This window comes from Pongo abelii, chromosome 9, assembly GCF_028885655.2.
Source record: "Pongo abelii isolate AG06213 chromosome 9, NHGRI_mPonAbe1-v2.0_pri, whole genome shotgun sequence".
NCBI lineage: Eukaryota > Metazoa > Chordata > Mammalia > Primates > Hominidae > Pongo > Pongo abelii.
Genome location: NC_071994.2, coordinates 77,957,956 through 77,981,902, shown reverse-complemented (window position 1 = coordinate 77,981,902; position 23,947 = coordinate 77,957,956). Strand labels below are relative to the sequence as shown.

The 23,947-nt window shown below is 37.3% G+C and overlaps 1 protein-coding gene across 2 annotated transcripts in view; it reads right to left on the bottom strand.

Moving 5' to 3' along the window:
- Positions 1–23,947, bottom strand: part of UVRAG (UV radiation resistance associated) — a 327,393-nt gene that overhangs the window by 213,685 nt on the left and 89,761 nt on the right. For both annotated transcript variants that reach the window (XM_002822260.4, XM_054524839.2), the window contains exon 6: positions 16,376–16,461. In XM_002822260.4, coding sequence (XP_002822306.1) covers positions 16,376–16,461 — 86 coding nt within the window. The remainder of the gene's footprint in view (positions 1–16,375; positions 16,462–23,947) is intronic.

Here is a 23,947-nt window from a genome sequence, read left to right as displayed (position 1 = left end):
ACCTCATTAGCTGTCCTTCTCCTCTGTTCTATCATCCTCTTCTTAAATGTTGGAAAGCCTTGAGCGAAATCTGGAAGGTAGAAGGGATAGATGCCATTCTTCCTGCAGCAGTGACAAGCTCTCTCAGGAGTAAGGTTTTGCAGTAGACAGTTTCCTTATTTAGGTGTCTGGTAAGTGTGGGATGGCTATTTCACCAGCAGCAGTTTTCTGATTGCTGGATCACAGCTGTGGTGGGTTGAGCCCAAAGCCCAGTCTATTCTCCACACCAAAGGCATTTTTTTTTCTTTTTAGAGATGGGGTCTCAGCTTTGTTGGCCAGACTAGAGCATAGTGGCACGATGAGAGCTCACTACAGCCTCAAATTCCTGGGCTCAAGGGATCCTCCAGCCTCATCCTCCCAAGTAGCTGGGACTACAGGCACGTGCCAGAAAGCCTGGCTAATAAGAGGCATTTTTTTAAAAACTAGAAATCAGATCACATCACTCCCTTGCTCAAAGCCCTCCAACAACTTCTTATCATGCTTGGAAAAAAAAATAAAACTCTACACGATCTGGCCTTGCCAACTTTGCTCACTATGCCCAAACTAGACTGACCACCTAGCTATTCTTGCAACAAACCAAACTCATTCCTACCTGCTATCTCTTCTCTCTGGAATGTTCTTTCTCCAAATGCCCATCCAACCTTGCTGTCTAATTTTTTTCAAGTCTTTGTTCAAATATTTTCTTCTCAGTGAGGTCTTCCCTGATCATCCTACCATCCTCAGTATCTACCAACCTCTATTCTCCTCCTCCTACATTATTTTTCTTCATAGCACTTACCACTAGCAACAAATTTATAACTAATTAATTTATTTACTTCTGAATTTCCTATTAAAATGTACGCTCCATGAAGATCGGACTTTTTCTTTCTTTTTCAGTACATAACAAGAGCCTAGAACATAACAACACTCAATAAACGTAGCTATCATTATATTCTACTCTCAGGAATAACAACAACCTATATACTTTTTCACTTCCAAATTACACCCCTGGCCAGGTGTGGTGGCTCACACCTGTTATCCCAGCACTTTGAGAGGCCGAGGCAGATGGATCACCAGCTCAGAAGTTAAGACAGCAGCCTGGCCAACATCGCGAAACCCCAGCTCTACCAAAAATATAAAAATTAGACGGGCGTAGTGGCACACACCTGCAGTCCCAGCTACTCATGAGGCTGAGGCAGGAGAATTGCTTGAACCTGGGAGGCGGAGGTTGCAGTGACCTGAGATTGCGCCACTGCACTCCAGCCTGGGCAACAGAGCGAGACTTCATCTCAAAAAAAAAAAAAAAAAAAATGCCTTTGCCATAATGCAACCTTAGGCAAATCAATTCCCCTTTCTGGATCTCATGAGTAAAACAGCGGTAACAATGACTAGCAGCAATCCATACGCTTGCTTTAAGGAGTAAATGAGATAAAGCATGTGAAAGACTTAACTGGCAGATAGTACATATCCAATAAATGTGTCTTTTACTCTTATTACCCTAAAATTGTTTGCCAAATTAACTACATAACTGTTTAAAGACGGCAACTATATCCCCAAAGTCCTCTCTTCTCTAGGATATTTATATTCTCTAAATATCCTCTATTCCCAACTAGTCTTCACATGACTGCTTTAAAATCATTCATCTTCCTGGCCATCACCCCTGGCTCTTTCCCACCAAAGTAAACTGGGACCCAAATTAAACAGAATATTCCAAATATGATCTAATGAACACAAAGTCCAGGAAGACTACTACTTCTCTTGATCTGGACAATATATTTTAATTAATGCAATACAAGATCATCTTAGCTCCCTTTTTAATGCTGCTGAGTCAATTTCTTGGCTTACGCTGAATTTTTCATAAGTTTAAATCTCCAGATGTTCTCCCCATAAACTGTTTAAAGTCAGTTTTCCTCCCATGTTCAAATTTAACTCTGTCATTAGAATCAAAGAATCTCGGGAACAGAAAAATCAGTGCTACTGTGGAAAAGTCATTTTCCTCTATGACATTAGTGTACTTCTTGCAGAGTCTGAATTTAAGGAACAGAAGCCTAAGAACAGTCAGGGATGCCAACTAAGAAAGAATCATTGGGTCCAGTCACTTCACACTTGACATATTGGGGGAAAAGAAGTAAAAAGACCTATGTGGTCATAGAGTCAGAGACACTCCTCAATAGTAAACCATTAAGACCTCCTCCATGGGGAGGCACAAGGTGAGGAGTATATTAAGCACACTCTGGAGGGCTCCAGGAAAGCCTATTAGGAAAGTCTCCATTGTGTGGGTGCCACAAGACTCTAAGTAACTCCTGGCTCATTTTATGTTTGTGTATCATCAAAAAAAAAACTTTTACTGGGAAGACTAAGGGTGCTATAAGGCAGTCTCAACAAGAGAAAAGAATGTCACAGGGAATTCCTCCACATGAGATGGAAAAATATAATGGAAAGGCCTTTACCACTAACCTCAGACTCTGCATGACTTACCAGCTGAACACCTGGGAACCACACTACTCAACTTTTGCAAGCTTCAGTCTGCTTACCAGTAAAATGGAATAGTAGTGTGGCTATTGTGAACACAATAAAAAGATGTATGCTAACTTTTAGCATTTAACTGAAATGCTATTTCACTTAATAGCATTAATGTATTTAAGTGAAAATTTTTAATACTCAAATCTTATTTTCCTTCTCCACCCCCTGTGTAGGCCCTTTGTAGAAAAAAAAGGGATTCTGACTTATTCTTAGAACACAACATATTTAGAAATTATTATTAGTTTCTCAACGAATGAAAGACCTTTTGCTTGCTGTATCTGTTATCTGTCCTACTAGAATATAAATCCCTAAGGTAATAATCTGGCTTCTCATTTTAACAGAGTATTTCCAGTCATAAAGAATCGACTGTAGGAATAAGGTTATTACAAAGTCCACTCTCAATAGATAAACATGCTGAGTCTCAGATTCTCTTCCAAGGTGAAAAATCCACTTTTAGAACAAAAGTTACTCCAAGGGCCAGTTGATAGCCTGATAAACTTAATGTATTAATTCTCCTAAAATTGTCGATAAGTTTTCTTAATAAAACGGCATGTAAAAATCAAGTTATGGGTGGGGTACGTTTTAATGGTAACTGGTTATTTTTATTGGCGGAGACATCAGGGTGAAATCACTAAACCTTGGAATGCTGCCTTGGAACATGCCTGGCACCAGTGGGAATGTAGAAGTTACAAGGCAGCTATGAGAGATGTGACAGTGAAGCCTTAATTCGCAGTGACATCTCAAACAAAGCAGTCTTAGTCCAGTAACCCTGTGAATTCAAGCCAAAATTAAAGGACAGGGGCAGAGACAGAGAACATCTCTTGGGCAGAAGACTGCATATACTTAACTGCCCTCAAAGAACGCTTTACTTCTTTACGCTGATTTTATTCTTCCTATTTTATTCTTCATTCACCTTTTCAACATTTGAAAGCTGACTTTTGCTCTAAGCTAAGAGTTCTGAACACTGTTTTGGGGAGGGCTCATTTAACTTACCCATTACATTTCCATTCTCTATTAAACATTCAGTAAACTAGAGAAAATGAACTTAGTAGCATAATTGCCTATAAGAGGCCCTAGTTAAAGACTATGAGATCTATCAGTAAGTCCGGACTACTGGTTTACTCATTTAGTAAACTGCAGTTAATTTAAAAACAATGCTTTCAGGCTGGGCGAAGTGGCTCACGCCTGTAATCCCAGCACTTTGGGAGGCCGAGGCTGGTGGATCATGAGGTCAGGAGATCGAGACCATCCTGGCTAAAATGGTGAAACCCCTTCTCTACTAAAAATACAAAAAAATTAGCCGGGCGTGGTGGCGGGCACCTGCAGTCCCAGCTACTTGGGAGGCTGAGGCAGGAGAATGGCATGAACCCAGGGGGCAGAGCTTGCAGTGAGCCGAGATCGCGCCACTGTACTCTAGCCTGGGTGACAGAGCGAGACTCCATCTCAAAAACAAACAAACAAACAAACAAAATGCTTTCAACATGAATTTTTCATTAGCATGCACTGTATCCAAAATGAAATATTAAGTTATTTTATATGTAAAATATACTATAACTGTGGCAAAACATATCCAAGGTTAGTACTAATCATCTTTGGAAAGGTAATTAAAAATCTACCTTTAAAAAATTCCTCAAAAGATCTACCTGGTTCAGTTATTATCCAACAGGATTATATTTCACCCATTTCTTCATTCATTCATTTAACAAATATTTGCTGAGCATTCACTCTGAGCCAGCTTGGTGCTATATGCTAGGAACAACATCGTAAACTAGAGATATAAATTCCCTGAACGTATATAGTCCACATTCTCCATTCTCATTCTGAGAAACACTTTAAGACAAAAGTATCTGAAATATTTTGTTTTAGTTTACATGAAAAAAGTTATTACAATTTCAACATCAGAGAGCATCCTGTCCAAGAAGAGGTCATAATGTAACAACATTTCTAACTAAAACATTAGAGTAGTTTCTGGTCTTAATTAGAAAATGTGCTGTAAATTATTGAAATGATTAAAGGAATTATAAAATAAAACTATGTGCATTATTTCAGCAATAATGTTGGAAATCTAGAGGAAATAGATGGTTTCCTACCAAAAAACAAATTCCAAAAATAAACCAAGGAGAAGCAGGAAAAAATGGACAGAGCGATGAGCACTAAAGGGATTGAAAGAAGATTTACCCTCATAAAATCCACCTGAACTGGATGATTTACTAGCTAAGTCCTAACAAACCTTCAAAGAACTAAAAACTTTCAAAATTATTTAATCTGTTTCAGATGGTAATGATGATAATGATAGCTGACACATACAATTCAGGCACTGTACTAAGCAGTTCACATTAATACCTTTAATCTTCCCAACGATCCAGAGACAGATGCTATTATCATCACCATTTTACAGATTAGGATCATAGAATAAGATGGAAAGCTTCACAATTCATTCACAATTCAATTTTATGATCTTGGGAGAGACGGTAATTTACACCCTCCCCCCATAACAACAACACAACTGCTAAAAACTAATCTTGCTTATAAGTAATGATCAAAAGAATAACCTATAACTAGTCAGTAATACAACATTGGGAAATCCATATACCTTTTCACAATTATAAAGAAAGAAAAAATATAATATTAATAAATGTGGAAAGGCATTTCAGAAAATTCAGCAACCATTCCTAATAAAAGCATTAAGTGAATAAAAAGAATTATTTAAAATATTTTCCTTTTTGAGGCGGAGGTTGCAGTGAGTTGAGATCGAGCCATTGCACTGCAGCACGGGCAACAAGAGCAAAACTCTGTCTCAAAAAAAAAAAAAGAAAAGAAAAAGAAAAACGAATATATATATATATGAAAAAATATATGTTTATATTTATACATGTATAAACTTTATACATGTATAAATATATACATATATGTATATATATTTTTTTCTTATATATATATGTTCATTTTTCTTTTTTTTTTTTTCCTTTCAGATGCAGTTTCGCTCTTGTCGCCCAGACTGGGGTGCAGTGGTGCAATCTCGGCTCATTGCAACCTCCGCTGCCTGGGTTCAAGTGATTCTCCTGCCTCAGGAATTACAGGCGCGTGCCACCACGCCCAGCTAATTTTTGTATTTTTAGTAGAGACGTGGTTTCGCCACGTTGGCCAGGCTGGTCTTGAACTCTTGACCTCAGGTGATCCATCTGCCTAGGCCTTCCAAAATGCTGGGATTACAGGCATGAGCCACCACGCCCGGCCAATATTTTTCAAAATTAACAGAAAATATTCTGAACAGCAAACTACTGAACTTTTTCAATTAGAACAAGGAACTGGGATGGTCACAATGCCTATTACTTTTCAACATTATTCTGAAAGTTCTAGAAGGTTTAGCAAATGCAGTAAGTCTAGAAAATCAGTATAAACATTAGAGAAGAAAAGCCTATCCTTTACTGATGATAATGTGTATGCCAAAAAAGGAGAGCTTTCCTTAAAAAAAAAACAAGAGCAATAAAAACAATTAGATATATTACTAAATATAAATAAGATTTTCCTAGAATTATAGCTTTTCCTTATAATAGCAATAAGCACACAAGAATGGAATGGAACACCTATTTTATACAAAATACTGTAAAAACTATAAAATACTTAAGAACGAATGTAACAGAAAGCCAAATGACCATATAAAGAGAACTACAATCTTGTTGAAGGAATAAAATAAAATATAAACAAATGAAAAGACACCATGTTCTTGGATGAGTATATTAATATAAAATGACAGCTTTCCCAAAATAATTGTAAAACTTCAACTGATATAAAAATTTCGATTAAAATTCCAATAAGATTGGTCTTTTAAAGTAGGATAAAATAAGCTTAAAGTTCACATAAAAGAATAAAGTTCTGAGAATAGCCAAAAATAGTATCAAAAAGAAGAGTAGCAACAGGATGTGCCTTACTTGATATTAGACCACACAAAAAAAATCCCCTGTAGTTAAATCAATCTGAAAGTTACAAAATACACAAAAGGATAAGATAAAAAAAAGAGCAAATTCAGAAATAGATCCCAGTATATATGCACTTTTAATATATTACAAAGGTATTATTTAAATTCAGTGGGAAAAGAAAGGTGCTGGTACAATGAATTCATCTATGAAGAAATAATTTCTACCTTACAAGATACAGACTATCTATACTAGATATCAGTGTGCAGATGGGTGGATTAAAAGAAAAAAAAAGAATAAATTGCAATTTGTATTAAATATTTAATTTAAAAAGTAAAATAATATAAATCTCAAAGTTAGCAAAAAATATCTATAGAAGCAAGGTATAGGAGAGTCCTCTTCAACTCAAGAGTGCCCAGAAAATATAAAACAAAAAACAGAATTACACAATACAACAAATATGAACTTTTTGTATAAGGTATCATAAGTCAAGATGTAATTGTCAGATTTGGGAAAAAATACCAAGTACTCTTAGGAACTTATGAGAAAAATGCAAGTAACTCAATTTTTTAAAAATAGGTAAAGTAAATGAATAGGCAAATTCACAGAATAATACCCTAAATAGCTAATAAGCTTAAGAAAACATGTTAAATTTCACTTGTAGCTCAAACTAAGTACTTGCACCAGGCTGACAAAAATTGAAGTAATACTGAGGCATCATTTACACTCATCAAATTAGTAAAAATCATAAAAATTGATGATGGCCATTGCCAGCACGGAATCAGGGTAAAGAGTAATGCCATTTATTTTGTGCCCTTTGGGAAAACAACCTGATTATCTCTGACAATTCAAACAATACATACCCTTTGACTCAGAAATCCCACTGCTGGGAATGTAATCCATGGAAACAAAATCATCATAAAAACAAGGTTATATATGTGTATAAATATTTCCTTCAGTAATGTGCGTACTGTCAAAACAAACAAGCATTAAAAACCAGAGCCAGAGTAAATATTATATTAAATGCCGATCAATAGGGTAGTGGCTGAATAAATATGATATAGCCTCACCATGGACTATTATTAAGCCATTTAAAAAGTGAATTAGAGGAATGAATGCATAGAATATTGAACAAGAAACCCAAGTATGTGTATCAACTCCAATTTTATAAAACAATTTTAATTTTATAAATTAATTCAAACCATATACATAAACCATAAATTATATAGAAAACATATATAAATTTATCTATAAATCATATCTATGACATATATAGAGAGACTATGGGAAAAATACAGATGGATACATATCAGATTGTTAACATGGGTGAAGGGTGACTAGGGGTCATGTGGACATGCGTTCTGTGTTTGGGTGGTTTGCCGGCAGCAGAATGGGGGAGAAGGGCTTAAAGAAGAAGATAAGCCAAAAAGTACAAGGAAAGGGGAAGGAGAAGACTTCACCCTATAATTACTCCCGTATTTTGCTTAAATCCTATTTTTGTAAAACTGTGTGTGTGTGTATATGTGTGTCTGTATGTGCATGTATACATACATAGATATATTTATACTATATGTAGAGACGGATGAATAAAGAATAAAATGTGCTGCTACACATAAATACAAATTTTGCTCCACCAAAACTTACATTAAATACCAAAATTAGCCAGGCGTGGTGGCTCACACCTGTAATCCCAGCACTTTGGGAGGCCGGGGCAGGCGGATCACGAGGTCAGGAAATTGAGATCATCCTGGCTAACATGGTGAAACTCCGTCTCTATTAAAAACACAAAAAATTAGCCAGGCGTGGTGGCACATGCCTGTAGTCCCAGCTACTTGGGAGGCTGAGGCAGGAGAATCGCTTGAACTGGAGAGGCGGAGGTTGCAGCGAGCCAAAATCGCGCCATTGCACTCCAGGCTGGGCAACAAAGTGAGACTTCGTCTCAAAAAAACACAAACCAAATTTATTTTATTTTAAATTTTGATTGAAAACCTTCCTAAATCTTCTATGTGCCTGCTTTCTTAGGAAGGCTCTCATAATTACACTCTTCTATTTTACTGATGATTTGGCACCAACATGGCATAATAGAAAACAGCACGTGCACTGGAGCCTGGCAGACCTTTCTTCAGACCTGCTTCCACACTTAACCAGCCTGTGGCCCAGGCAAATCATCTCACCATTTTAAGACTGCTTCCTCATCTGTTAAATGGAGACAGCATTATTAAAAACTAAGAGCACTCATAATTCTCGTGAGTAACTTGAGTTATGAAATGCAATACAGAGATGTGCTTGGGCCAAGCACACACAGGAGTCGGCTAGCTATGTTTTTTTCTTTAGTTGGCCTCTCCTTACAGTGAACTGTTTCTCCCCCTCTCTCTTTTTACATGAAGTAGTGAGACAGGGCTGTTTTAAGAATCCAAACACAGTGACTACAAAGGTAGGACAGTAGCTAATATGATTTATCACTCAGCTATATTCCAGAATCAAAGAGTATACCACAAACAGAGCAAACTATCAGCTTTCACTTCTTGCTGTCAGTATGTCTATTTTAACGGTAATCCTCTTAATTCCCCCCCAACTTACTTAAAATAAGCATACAGAAACTGGGTAAGAGCCTAGTCTCTACTATGAAAAGAAAGTACACGAGTTTTAGTACATAAACTTTGTAAAGTCTGCTTACAGTTGGGTTCTTAGCTGTATTCTGTGTAACTGCAATTACCACTTAGAGTCCATTAGGCAGGGAGGAAAAAAAAAAAAAAATTTCTTCCTGCAGCCTAAAAGTTGGTTATCACATCCATAGTTTAAAGATGATAAACAAAGTTATACCTTATACTTCTCATCCCATCTCTTCTCTAAACACTATGCTATTGATAATTTATTGGTTGTGAGCATTTTCCTGTTAAAATTGGAATTTTATAGTTGACAGTACTTTCTAGCAAAGTGGGGGGAGGGGAATTTGCTTCTAGAGAGCCAAATAAAGGTCTTCCCAAAACACTTATAGAAAGAGTTGGATTGAAAGTCACAAAATTCTGAAAATCTCACCAGATGTTGTGTGGAGAGCAGGGGCTGAAAGAAAGAAGCAGCTGAAGGCTCACAGACCTGACTGCATTTTCAACACCTTTTAAATATTAGCCTAGAAATTTTTTTGCAACTCTCACTTTACCAGATGGAAACCATTAGGAAAAACAAAACTTTAGTCCTCTAGTAACCCGAACAATAGTTCAATTTGGTCAATAGAAATGGCATTTATTATCTGCTTAACATATATATGATACACACTGCGATAGGGCTAATACAAAGACTAATAAAACAAGGATTCTTGCCTAAAGGTGCTCTCAGTTTGGGGGTGTTGAGATGAGTGGAGGGAAAATCAGACAATGAAGAACTAATTACAACACAGTAAGCACTACATAAATGATAGTTATTGATTATACAAGTAGGGAGTGGGAGGACTTTGAAATAAAGACCATGGTCCCTAAGGGCATGTATTGCTAAATGTCCCTTGAATATCACATTAAGAAGTGTGAACTTTATCCTGTACATGATATATCAAAGCTTTCTAAGCCCAGCGAGTAAGAAAATTCATGTATCTTTTTTTTTTTTTTTCTGAGACGGAGTCTCGCTCTGTTGCTCAGACTGGAGAGCAGTGGCGTGATCTCAGCTCACTGCAAGCTCTGCCTCCTGGGTTCACGCCATTCTCCTGCCTCAGCCTCCGGAGTAGCTGGGACTACAGGCACCCGCCACCATGCCTGGCTTTTTTTTTTTGTTTTTTTTTTTTTTTGTATTTTTAGTAGAGACGGGGTTTCACTGTGTTAGCCAGGATGGTCTCGATCTCCTGACCTCGTGATCCGCCCGTCTCAGCCTCCCAAAGTGCTGGCGTGAGCCACCACACCCAGCCCATGTATCTTTTAAAAGATCACTCTAGCAGCAGTGTAAAAGATTGTAAGGATTTAAGATACACTGGTTTATATGATAGCCTCTGGAGCTAGACTGCCTGGGTTTGAATACAAATTCTAACACTAGTTTATGTGACCTTGGTGAAGTTACTTAACTGCTTTGTGCCTTAATTTCTTCATCTAGGAGATCAGGAAATAGTCTAGGAAAAAACAGATTAAAAACAAAGAAGATTCGACAGATGAGACATCTCGCCAAAGAATCAATATGGTTTATCATCAACTATATCTATCACTAAGGGAAGAAAAATTAGAGAAACCAAAAATGACTAAGATTACTAGCTTGGGAGACTAGGATGGTGATAATACCATGAGACAAACCAGGGAAAAGAAAAGGAAGAGGAGTATTAAACCGACGAGTGTGGCTCCAGACACTTTGGGGTTGAGGTTCCTCAAGGACAAAAAAGTTCAAATATCCATGGTCATTGGAAAATGCAGACTGGAAATCCAAAAGACAGGTAGAGCTAGAGATATAGATTGAAGAGGTATTAACATGCAGATGTGTTGGTTGTAGCTTTAGTAACACAAGAGAGTACCTAGGGAAAAAGAGTAATACAGAAGAGTCCTAGTAAGCTCACAAGCCAAAGGAACTCCAACAATTAACCAAGAAGTATTGGTAAAATAGAAGGAGAGGAGAAATATAGCCATAAGAAATAATCCTTTCCTTCAAGAAGATTTCAATGTCATTAAGGAGAAAAGACATACACATGTTAAATATTTTTTATTATGACTGTTTAGAATTAACAAAAGCAACTTTGAAAGTAAAACCACCTTTGCAAAAATTATGAGTGACAGAAATCAATCAACATGTAGCTGAGTCCATCTTGCTTCTAGCCTCACAAGCTGTCTTTGTACATTCCTGGGCATAGGCCAAGCTAACTATGAGAGGAATTTAGTTTATAGCTTAACTTTAAAATAAAGATGATAACAGTCCCTTCCCGAAAGTAACCTCCTCCTTATTACTCAGGGACTGAAAACACCTTTGTAAAATTATGGTTCAGGAGTCATGCACCCAGAGGTCACAAGGTTTGTAACCTTCCCAATTGCTCCTATAGATAACATCACTATCATAAAATCTAAGACTGGTGCTTGAGGTATTTTTCAGACTCTGAATTCTGATGGACCAGCTGGTATCAAATAGGTAGCCCATATCAAGAAACTGGTTTAATTGGTCTTATGACCCCCACACAGGAACTAACTTGGCACAAGAAGACAGCTTAGACCCCCTATGATTTTAGCCCCAACCCAACTAATCAGGATTCCCCATTTCCTAGACCCCTGCCTACCAAACTATCCTTGAAACACTCTAGCCTGTGAATTCTGAGGAAGCGGATCTGAGAATTATCTCCCATCCTTCCATTTGGCTGGACCGGTAATAATTAAGCTCTTTCTTTGCTGCAAAACCTGTTCTCAATGCATTGACTTTTCTGGGCAGTGAACAAGAAGAATCCATCATGCAGATATAAAAGTAGATATGGAAAACACTAGAATGGTGGGGAGAGAAAGGGAAATTATGCTGAAAAGTGGAAAAGCTAGTGGTAACAAGGAAGAAGAATACTGGCTTAGAGGAGAAAGCTATATCCAAGACAGGGTAAGTAAAGAGGAAGAAGAAAACTAACCCTTATTAAATGTCTACTATATGCCAGTAACTACCCTAAGATCTTTCAAATATTTTACCTTATTTAATTCTAACAATATTCCTAATAGAAGAGACAAATATTAGCCCCATTTTACAAAAGCAGACTAAGGTATACAAAAAGTTGACGTTACTTGCTCAAAGTCTTGCATCCAGTCTACCTTACACATGGCAGTTTTAGGACTGGAATTTAGGTAAAGGACCAAAGCCCTTTATTTTTCCACCATACTTCCACTTATTAAACTGGCAAAAGCAGGATATTTCTAAAGGAGAAGGGGAAAAAAACAATAAAAACTATACTAGAAAAAAACAGAATTATTACTTTTCTTACTATAACAGAGTTACCTCTTTGAAAAAGTATAAAAGAAAAAACAACCAAAAAATGAGTTTTTAATACTAAAAATAATCTCTCAGTCAGAGAACAGATAAGATTAGACAGAAATCATTGCTTCCAGGCTCATCCCTCAGGTCTACTCCACACTGATACCATGGTTAGAATTCTAAATTGCAAACCTGACTATGTAATTTACTCCTCCTCTCTTTATAATCTTTCAATAATTCCCTATCAACAGAACTTTAAAAAAACAGAACCAAAAGGAGAAAGGTACCTAATAAGCCTATTAGAAAGCTATGTACTACGCCTGTATTCCTTAACCTAGAAGGAATCATACTAAGAGATTTTTTTAGTTAACTCCTAAAAATGAATGCTTATTTATAATTTACAACGTTGCTTTATATTCCATTTTAGTCCCCTACTTTTCTCACCCCAAAATTGTAAAATAAATAAAATTTCAAATGCCAGTTAAGGAATAACATTGACACCTTGTGGTGAACACCCTAAAATATCAAATATAACAATGAGTAAACTGGCTCTTAATTAAATGTCTACTTTTACCTGAAAACAAACCGTTAATCCAGAGATTTCCAAGAGTTAAGAAGGAATAGTTCAATTACTATCCCACATTAAATGTAAATTTGGAAAGAACTGCTAATCTTTGGCAACACTGAAATTAGCCTAAATTCTTAACTATGGGTCAAAGTATCTGAATAAGGTCTCAAGTCATCGTTTTTCTATAAAACAGTACAACCCATCCATCTGAAGGAGCTTTTTTCTTTTTTTTTTTTTTTTCTCTCTGCAGTGGAGTCTTACTCTGTCACCCAGGCTGGAGTGCAGTGGCACAATCTTGGCTCACTGCAACCTCCACCTCCCGGGTTGAAACTCATCTCCTGCCTCAGCCTCCTGAGCAGCTGGGACTACAGGCGTGTGTCACCATGCCTGGTTAATTTTTGTTTTAGTAGAGATGAGGTTTCACCATGTTGACCAGGCTGGTCTCAAACTCCTGACCTCAGGCAATCTGCCCGCCTTGGCCTCTCAAAGTGCTGGGATTACAGGCATGAGCCACCCCACCCGGCCTGAAGGAGCACCTGGTTTTAGGTGCTCCAAAGTCCTTGCCTTAGTCAAGAGTGACACTCCCACACAAAAAGGAGAGGGAACAGATGTATCCTAGTGGCCCAACAGTACAGTGAAACTTAATTAACTAGAATATACTCAAAAAACAGAATCGGGGCCAGGCACAGTGGCCTGTAATCCCAGCACTTTGGGAGGCCAAGGCAGGTGGATCATTTGAGGTCAGGAGTTCGAGACCAGCCTGACCGACATGGTGAAACCCCGTCTCTACTAAAAATACAAAAATTAGCTGGGTGTGGTGGTGCATACCTGTAATCCCAGCTACTAGGGAGGCTGAGGCAGGAGAATCACTTGAACCTGGGAGATGAAGGCAGAAGTGAGCCAAGGTCGGGCCACTGCACTCCAGCCTGGGCGACAGAGCGAAACTCCGTCTCAAAAAAAAAAACAGAATCAGGAGACCAGGGTTCTAATCATGACTAAACAGCAGGCAGAATTTTATAGAGTTAAGTGGCATTAAAGAATTTAGACTGTGTGTTTTCACACAAAATTACGGATCAAGTAGCAGCAATTTTATAAACCAAGAAAGCATCAGGAAAAGAAAAGATATATTTTTTAAAATGACTCCAGCCAAGGACAATGTTAGAGAGGAAACCATGAGCTAGAGTTTAATGCAATAGGCACACAATTAAGATTCCTAAAAAGCACTTCACATATATCATGGCAAACACTATGGGAAAAGAGGATCAGTTAATAGAGCAGATGATGGGAACTCTTTACTAATGTCTGAGAGAACTATCACCAAAGTCCCATCTGACTCATCAACTTTGATAAGTGCAATTTAAAGTTTCCAATTCCAGAACAACTCCCTGGTTCAGTAAATTTGGTTGATAAATAGACACTTGATCTGGTTTAGGAAAAGTATATCTGTGTTATTAGCTAGGCATGAATTGTACAATAGGCATGAGGAGACCACTGTTAATAAGGCAGTTCAAATTACTGACACATCTGAAGAGTCTGAAAAATACTCTAGATATGAACTCCCCAAGAGCCAAATCATTGCAAGATCAATGTTCAATAACTAAGCAACTACTAAATTAGCCTGATGACTTTGCATTTATGTAGGGCATTGTGTTTTCCAAAGAATGTCCGCAGTCATTATGCCATGTGTACCTTGTAACCACCAGTTTAGGAAGGTGAGACTATTAAAAGGATCTACAAAAACATGCTTGTCAGAAAACCTTCAAAGCATCCTCCAGTCTGGCTCTTACTTGCTGTGTGCCCTCAGATAGATAAAACATTTAACGCCTCTTGGCCTCAGCTTCTACAATCAAGACAAGGGCTATCTATCATCCCTGATGTGTGAAAGACTTCTAAGAGAATAAGATAAAAAATGTGAAAATGCTTGTAAATTACACAAATTTGTAACATCACTGCTTCCACTTTTTAGAAGCATCAGAGGTTAAATGAATTAGGATAAATCAAAGATAAAGGCAGGGTAGGATTAATCAAAGCATCCTCCATGATACCACACTGCTTCACAAGATCCAACAGTCTTTCTTCAGTTCCTGCTCTCCTACATTATCACAGCGTTCGCTACTCCTGGAAACTATCCTCTTTCAGCATCTATGATACTACACTATCCCAAATCCTCTTCTTCCTGACTTAGTATTTTTTCTTTTAATTCTACTGTTTTCTCTAGTAAGGTCACACAATCTCACATTTAGAACATATCTTTAAAATAATTGTACCCTAAAACTCATTTTACTTACTAAGGAAAACTGAGATCAAGAAATATTAGTGGCTTACTCACATTTCAAATAATTTCTGGACTTTCTTCTTTTCAATACTTAAAACTTCGTGTGTCTCAAACCGAACAGGCATTAAAATATGTTTATGTTTTGACACATCCTAATATCTCCACCCTCTAATTTCTAAACCCTGTGTGTTCTGCTACATATCCTAAGCAGTCAAGGTGTAGGCATCTCTCAAGCAAGAACCAAAACTCAGAAAATGTATATGGTTACTTTAGTCAAAATCATGTTTCTTAAGATTAATGGACACAGTCCATGTGACCAAACTCTATATCATGTGTAATAAGATTCAAGTTTCACAAATGAAAGGTCAATTTTGTAAAGTTTCTAAAATAACCACTTTTCCGAGCATCCTTCTGGATTCTTCCTCAAGTACATATATAGAGGATGTCTAATGTTCTGAAATGTATTACGTGTCACGTAAACATTAGAAAATACTGTCAAAATCAAATTTCAATGAACAATCTGTCTGAGTAGGGTGAACATTGGTTGAGTGTTGCTGTTAACTTTATTTGGAATTGCATTTATTTTGGTGGCTTGCTCCCTGGAAAAATATCCTTGATGATCTATCACATTTAAAATTAAAGCCAGATTTTAAAATCTTTCAAAATTAAGCCCAGACATTATGAAAATATAGAGCTGAGGCCTTTAAGCCTCTGAGCATTAGATACATGCAAAGCTTTTTTGGCTTGCCAAACATAATTCTTTTAAGACAAAGAACAGGTCAAAACTCAAAGCCACGTTTGGGGCTGTTGAAGGGCTTTCTGAGTGATGCTGCAGTTGTTAAGACTTTGATAAGTCTAACTTTTGCAACTTTGATTGCTGTTCTGTAGGGTACAGAAGACCAGAAAACAGTTCATGTCTGTTTTCAGATCACTGGCTTCCAAATATTCTCTCCCACTGTCCAGAGAAAGGAAATGGCTTTCCAAAGACTTTGTAAAATAGATAAATTTAAATCACTGTAGCTACAAAATTTATAACTCTTGCACTAAAAAATGCTAAGCTTGAATAACAGCCTCTAAAGCTTCTGTTAATTTTCTCACATTGAAATGTCACAAACTCAAAATGAGAAAGATTCTTTAGAATTCAGGGCAATCTAAGAAGTTTCTTACCGTAGCAAAGAGAAGACATCATAAGAATTGCGAACACAGTTCTGATCCACCTGCAGAAGAATAGTCTTCTGAGCATTTGAATAACCCTGAAAGACATTAATCAACAAATTAATCAAAACCAAACAAAATAAAATATATGCACAAATTAATCATGCTTGTCTTTTTAAAAATATGACATATTAACAACTGAGTAAATCTAAAATTTTAGAGATTCCAAAAAGTAAAGTATATCTGCCATGTAACAGAAGTCTAACCTTTCAGGTGAGGGAATGTAAAATAAATTTTGGCAGGGGGATCTGACAAGAGTGGAAAAGGAGCGTGCCGAGCCCAGCCCAGCCCCGAGTCCCGCGGCCTTCCCTCCGACCACAGTGCCAGCCCAGCAGGTGCCACCCCAGCCATGGAGCAAGACAACAGCCCCCAGACCCCGAGGGGGCAGAGCAGATTTGGACATGTCGCCCAATGCTGCCACCCTTGTGCTGACCAGTCATCCCCAGAGAGAGATGAACACGGATCCTTGACCCACTTTGGTAATGTCTCCACAGCGACAGAAGATGACAAGGATCACACCCACAACGAGAGAGCTCCAGATGATGGCTGAACATCACCTGGGGCAACAGCAGCAAGGAGAGGCGCCTGAGAAAGCTGCTGAGAGCACGGGACCCAGGAAACCTGCCCACCCGGGATCACAGACACGGAAGTGGAGTCAAGGCTGGGCACCTTTGGGCCAGCACAAGAGCCTGCAGAATCTATCCCCACAACTCAGGAGAGAGGCAGTAAAAAATGCAGCACAAAGGCACCCTCGATCCATGTACCACCACTGGATTCCCAGGAAGCCAGCTCGGTTGGAGAGAATGAGGTATCCTGGAATCAAGGCTGCAGTTTGGGAATACATGAACACTGGATTTGTTTCTTATTTCTTCACTTTTGGGGAAAATCTCTTGTTTTAAAAAAGTGATAAATTTGGTGTTAAATCAAAAAAATAAAATACATTTCTTCTCACAGTTTCCCACGGAAACAATGTTTCACATTATAAATTGTGGTGAACCTCCCAAGGAAGCTCCAGAAGTCATTTTAACATATTATGTGACTCAAAAAGAGTATTAACAATAATATTTCAACTATGCCTAGCCATCATATGTAATGTTTTTATGGTGAAAAGGGCATTCCAAGTTCTGATCAGGAACACCAGAAACAAATATTTCTACTCTGTGGTACAAAGGAGCAAGGATACTTTTTAAAAAGAATATAGGACAATTCCAGAAGAAGAACAGAATAGGTATCTGTTCTGTCATTTTCTTAAGAAAGGCAGAGGAGACTGATTTGAGTAATGATAAAACTCCGGTCTCCTGCACAGCTGACTCTACATGAATTACTCTTTCCCTATTGCAATTCCCCTGTCTTGATAAATTGGCTCTGTCCAGGCAGAGGGTAAGGTGAACCAATCTGGTGGTCACACCACTGCACTCCAGCCTGGGTGACACAGCAAGACACTGTCAAAAAAAAAAAAAAAAAAAAAAGATAAAAAGGAACAGTCATGTTTCTTAAAAAAAAAAAAGGTGGGGGGATGGTGGGGAGAGTACACAGTAATTTAGAAAAAAAAGACTCTGGACCCACCAGGAGTCCAATTCAAGCCTTCAATACAACAGATATATAATCTTAAGCAAGGAACCAGAGTGCTCTTAGTTTAACCTTGGTTTCTTCATCTGTAATATGGAGATGACAACAGTAACTGCCTCACAAATTGCGGGAATTAAAAGTTAATATCTGTAAAATGAAAGGTATTTAATAAGCACCATATACATGTTTGTTATAATGCTAGTAGAATCATTAAAAGTTATGTCACTACAGACATTAAAAGGATATTAGGAGAATATTATTAACAACTTTATGCTAATAACTGTGACAACTTAATTAGACAAGTTCCTTGAAAAGAAACACAAAAGTGCCCAAACAGACATACTATGAAAGATCTAAATAGCCCCATATCTACTTTTTTAGTGAATAAGCAATTGAAAATCTTCCTACACACACACAAATCCTGTCCAAATGGTCTCACTGATGAATTTCATCAAACATTTAAGAAAGAAAGAATATCCACTTTACACAAACTCCTTCAGAAAGCGGAGAAGGGAACAATTTCCAACTTATAAAACTAGCATTACTGATGCCAAAACTAGACAGAGACAACACACACACACAAAGGAAATGATACACCAGTATCCCTCACGAACAGAAACACAAAAATCCTTAGCGAAATATCAGCAAATTGAACCAGCAATATATTATAAAGATTAAAAAAGACATTATTAACTGGATGTAGCCTAAGAATGTCTAGTTGATCTACCATTTAAAAAACAATCAACTAGACAAATACATGAAACAATCCTTATAAATCTATCTTGATGGGCACACCATTATAAAGATGCAATCTGTGAAAACAATTGACACAAAGGTAGGAGAAGAGAGCTATACAGAAGCAAAGCTTTTTACGGCATTAAAACTAAGTTGGTATTAATTCAAACTAGAGAAGCTTGTTTTTTAAAAAGATCAACATTGACAAATCTTTTTTTTTTTTTAAACAAGTTCTGATTCTGTTACCCAGGCTGGAGAGTAGTGGCGCGATCACAGTTCACTGCAGCCTCAACCTCCTGGGCTGAAGCCATCCTCCTGCCTCAGCCCCCTGAATAGCTGGAATTACAGGCATGCACCACCATGCCTGGTTAATTTTTGTATTTTTTTTTTTGTAGAGATGGGGTTTCTCCATGTTTCCCAGACTGACCTTGAACTCCTGGGTTCGTGACATCCTCCCACCTCAGCCTCCCAATTAGCTGGGATTACAGGCATGCACCACCACGCCCAGCTAATTTTTATTTTTTATAGAGAAGGGTGTCTTATTACGTTGCCAAGGCTGCTTGCTCTTTAACTTCTGGACTCAAGCTATCCTCCTACCTTGGCCTCCCAAAGTGCTGGGATTACAGGCATGAGCCACTGCACCTGGCTCATTGACAAATCTTAAGGTAAACTAACCAAAGGGAAAGGAAAGAAGACTCAAATCACTAAAATCAGGAAAGAAGTGGGAACGTTATTACCAATCTTACAGAAATAAGAAGGCTTATAAAAGAATACAATGAACAATTAATTGTATTCCAGCAAATCAGATAACGTAGACAAAATGATATAAACTACCAAACTACCAAAATGACTCTACCAAAATGACTCAAGAAGAAACAGAAACTACCAAAAATGACTCAAGAAGAAACAGAAAATCTGAACAGACCTATAGCAGATAAAGAGGTAGACAGAAGTCGTAATCACAAAACTCCCGCAGGACAAAAAAAAATTTAAAAAAAGCCCAGAACCAGATTATTTGACTGGTGAATTCAACCAATTATTTAACACCAATCCTTCTCAAAGTCTTCAAAAAACACAAAAGCAAGGAAACACTTCTTAAGTTATTCTATGAGACCAATACTATGCTGATACCAAAGCCAGACAAAATGTCACAAGAAAACTATAGACCAATATCCTTTATGAATACAGATATAAAAATCTTCAACAAAATACTACTAAAAGTGATCTAGTGGCATATTAAAAGAATTACAGCCCACAACCTGGCAACTGTTTCTGGGTATATACCCCAAAAAAGTGAAAGCAAGAATGGGAAGTGCCATTTGTATATCCATATTCATAGCAGCATTATTTACAATAGCCAAGGGATGGAAGCAACCCAAGTGTCCACAGACAGGTGATGGATAAACAAAATATGGTATATTCATACAAGGAAATATTATTCACCATTAAAAATGAAGGAAATTCTGACACATGCTAAAACATTGATGAAGCTTGAGGACATTATATTAAGTGAAATAAGCCAATCAAAGGAAAAACATTCATTCATTCATTCATATGAGGTACCTAGAGTAGTCAAAATCATAGAAACAGAAAGTCGAATGGTAACTGGCAGGGACCAGGGGAGAGGGGAGAATGAGGAATTATTGTTTAATAGAGAGTTTCAGTTTTGCAAGGTGAAAAGTTTTGCAAAGTGAAAAGTTTTGCAAGATGAAATACATGGATGGTGGCAATGGTTGCACAACAGTGTGAATGTACCTAATGCCACTGAACTATGTACTTAAAATGGTTAAGACAGTAAATTTTGTGTATTTGTAATTTACCACAAAAAAAAAATTTAAAGATTATACAACCATGAACAGCTGAAATTCATACAGGGTATGCAAGGGAGTTTCGATACATGAAAATCAATCAGGCTGGGCACTTGTAATACCAGCACTTTGGGAGGTACAGGCAGGCGGATCACTAGAGCCCAGGAGTTAGAGACCAGCCTGGGCAATATAGTGAGACACCATTTCTAAAAAAAATTTTTTTTAAATAAAGAAATTGGCTGGGCATGGTGATGCATGCCCGCAGTTCCAGCTACTCAGGAGGCTGAGGTGGGAGGATCACTTGAGCCCAGGAGTTTGAGGGTACAGTGAGCCATGATTGTGCCACTGCATTCCAGGCTAAGTGACAGAGCAAGACTCTGTCAAAAAGAGAAAGTATAGAAAGAAGGAAGGATCACTGTAATACACCACAACACACATAGTCATCTCAGTTGATGCAGAAAATGCATTTGACAAAATTCAGCACATTTCCATGATTAAAAAAAAAAAATCAACAAACTTGGATTAGAAAGGAATTTCCCAGACCTGATAAAGGGCATCTACAAAAAACCCACAGCTAACACCATACTCAATGGTGAAAGACTCAAAATCTTCCCCCAATATCAAAAACAAGAAAGACAAGGTGATTGCTCTCACCACTTCTACTCAACATTTGTACTCTAAGTTCTAGCCAGAACAATTAGGCAAGAAAATAAATAAAGTGTATTCCAAACTGGACCAAAATAAATAAAATGGCATCCCATGTTCATGGATTTAAAGACTTAATATTATCAACATAGGAACAATACACAAAGCAATCTAGATATTCAATGCTATCTCTATCAAAATTCCAGCAGCCTTGTTTACAGAAATGGAAAAGCCAATTCTCAAATTCATATGGAATTGCAAGGGGCCAATAGCCAAAATTATATTGAAGAGAACAAAGTTAGAAGATTCGCACATCCCAATTTCAACTTAATACCAAGCAACAATAGTCAAAACAGGATAACACTGGCATAAGGAAAGACATATAAATCAACAAAATAGAACTGAGAATCCAGAAATAAATCGATGCATCTATGATCAACTGATTTTCAACAAAGGTTCATAGACTACTCAATGGGGAAATAAGTCTTTTCATCAAATGGTGCTAAAAAAAACTGGCTGGCCACTTGTAAAAGAATGAAGTTGGACCTGTCCTTAATACCATATTTTTAAATTACCTCAAAATGAATCAAAGACTTAACTCTAAAACCATAAAGCCGGCCAGGCACGGTGGCTCGTGCCTGTAATCCCAGCACTTTGAGAGGCTGAGGTGGGCAGATCACTTGAGGTCAGGAGTTCGAGACCAGCCTAGCTAATATAGTAAAACACGGTCTCTACTAAAAATACAAAAATTAGCCAGGCGTGATGGCACGCGCTTGTAATCCCAGCTACTCGGGAGGTTGGAGGCAAGAGAATCACTTGAACCCAGGAGGCAGAGGTTGAAGTGAACTGAGATCACACCACTGCACTCCAGCCTGGGTGACAAAGTGAGACCCTATCTCCAAAAAAACAAACAAACAAACAAACAAAACCCACTATAAAGCTAAAAAAAAAACTATAAAACTATTAGAAGAAAACACAGGGGTAAATCTATATAACTTTGGATTTACCAGTCTATTCTTAGATATGATATAAAAAGCATTAGTACAAAAAAAATCAGTAAATTATACTTCATTAAAATCAAAAACTTTTGTGCATCAAAGGACACTATCAAGTAAGTAGAAAAACAACCCAACAGAATGGGAGAAAATATTTGCAAATTGTATATCTGATAGAGGTCTAATTTCCAGATGATATAAAGAACTCATACATTCAACAGCAAAAAGACAACTCAATTTTAAAATGGGCAAAGAACTGCAAGAGACATTTCTCCAAATAAGGACATACAAATAGCATAACAAACAAACAGAAGATAAGTGTTAGTGAGGATGTGGAGAAATGAGAACCCTCACATATTGGTATTAGGAATGTATTGGTCAGCCACTGTAAAAAAAAGTTTAGCAGTTCCTCAAAAAGGTAATCATAGAATTATAATATGACCCAGCAATTTCACTCCTAGGTACATACCCAAAAGACTGAAAACAGGCATTCAAACAGTTGTACACAAATGTTCACAGCAGCACTATTCACAACAGTCAAAAAAAGAGAAACAACACTAATGTCTATCAACAGATATGAACAGATAAACAAAATGTGTGTGTGTGTCTGTGTGTGTGTACACATGCAATAGAATATTACTCAGCCCTAAAAACGAATGAAGTACATTCCTTCCTACATGTAGATGCAACACCAAAACATTACACTAAGTGAGAAAAAGCCAGAACAAAAGGTCACATACTATATAATTCAATTTGTATGAAATACCCAAAACAGGTAAATCCATAGAGATGGAAAGCAAACTGGTGTTTGCCAGGGGTTTGGAGGACAGCAAAATAGAAAGTGAGCACTTCATAGGTACAAAGTTTAATTTGGGGATTATGAAAATGTTTTGCAACTTGACAGAGATGGTGGTACACAACACTGTGAATGTACCCAGAGCCACTGAATTGCACACTTCAAAACAGTTAATTTATGTTACATTAATTTCACCTCAATTTTAAAAAAATGGATGCTAAGAAATAATCTATACATTTTAAGGGCAGATGAGGAAAAAGAGGAGAGAGGAGACAGTCTTATACATCAGCAACAAAAGCCAAATAATAGAAGACTTGAGAAGTAGATTTAAGATTCTCAGGAGAAATGATTAATGATGTTCTACTTAGCTTTTCTTATTTTACGGAAAAAGCTGCCAAATATTTTTTCTTACTATAAAAAATTTATCCACACCCACCAACATACAACTAAAAGCCACACTTTATAACAGGGAAAGAACATTCAACTGAAAGCTGGAATCCTGGGTTTTAATCTACTCTGCCTATCGCATAAGTGAAGAAAATAATTTAACTCTCCTAGGCCTCAGTTTCTTTAATTATAAAATGAGATGCAACTACTACTAATAAAAACAGTAATAAAAAATAACAGCAATATAAACAGTAATGTTTACATGCATTTACAGTGTGGCAGGCAGTATTGTATTTTACATGTCAACGTTAGCTAACTGTTAATATGTTAAATATTAACACATTTAATACTCACAAACCCCTGTGAAATAGGTGCTATTAATATCCCCACTTTAAAGGTGTGGAAACTGAGACACAAAGAGGATTAAAGAGAAGAGCCATGCAGTCTGGCTCCACAGCCCATGTTCTTAAGAACCAGGCTATACTTGATGATCTCTAAGACCTTTTCCAATTCTAAAAATTCTGAGTCCATGTACATTTAAGGCAATTTAAGGACATTATTAAGCCCTCCTGTTTCAGCCATCACTTAG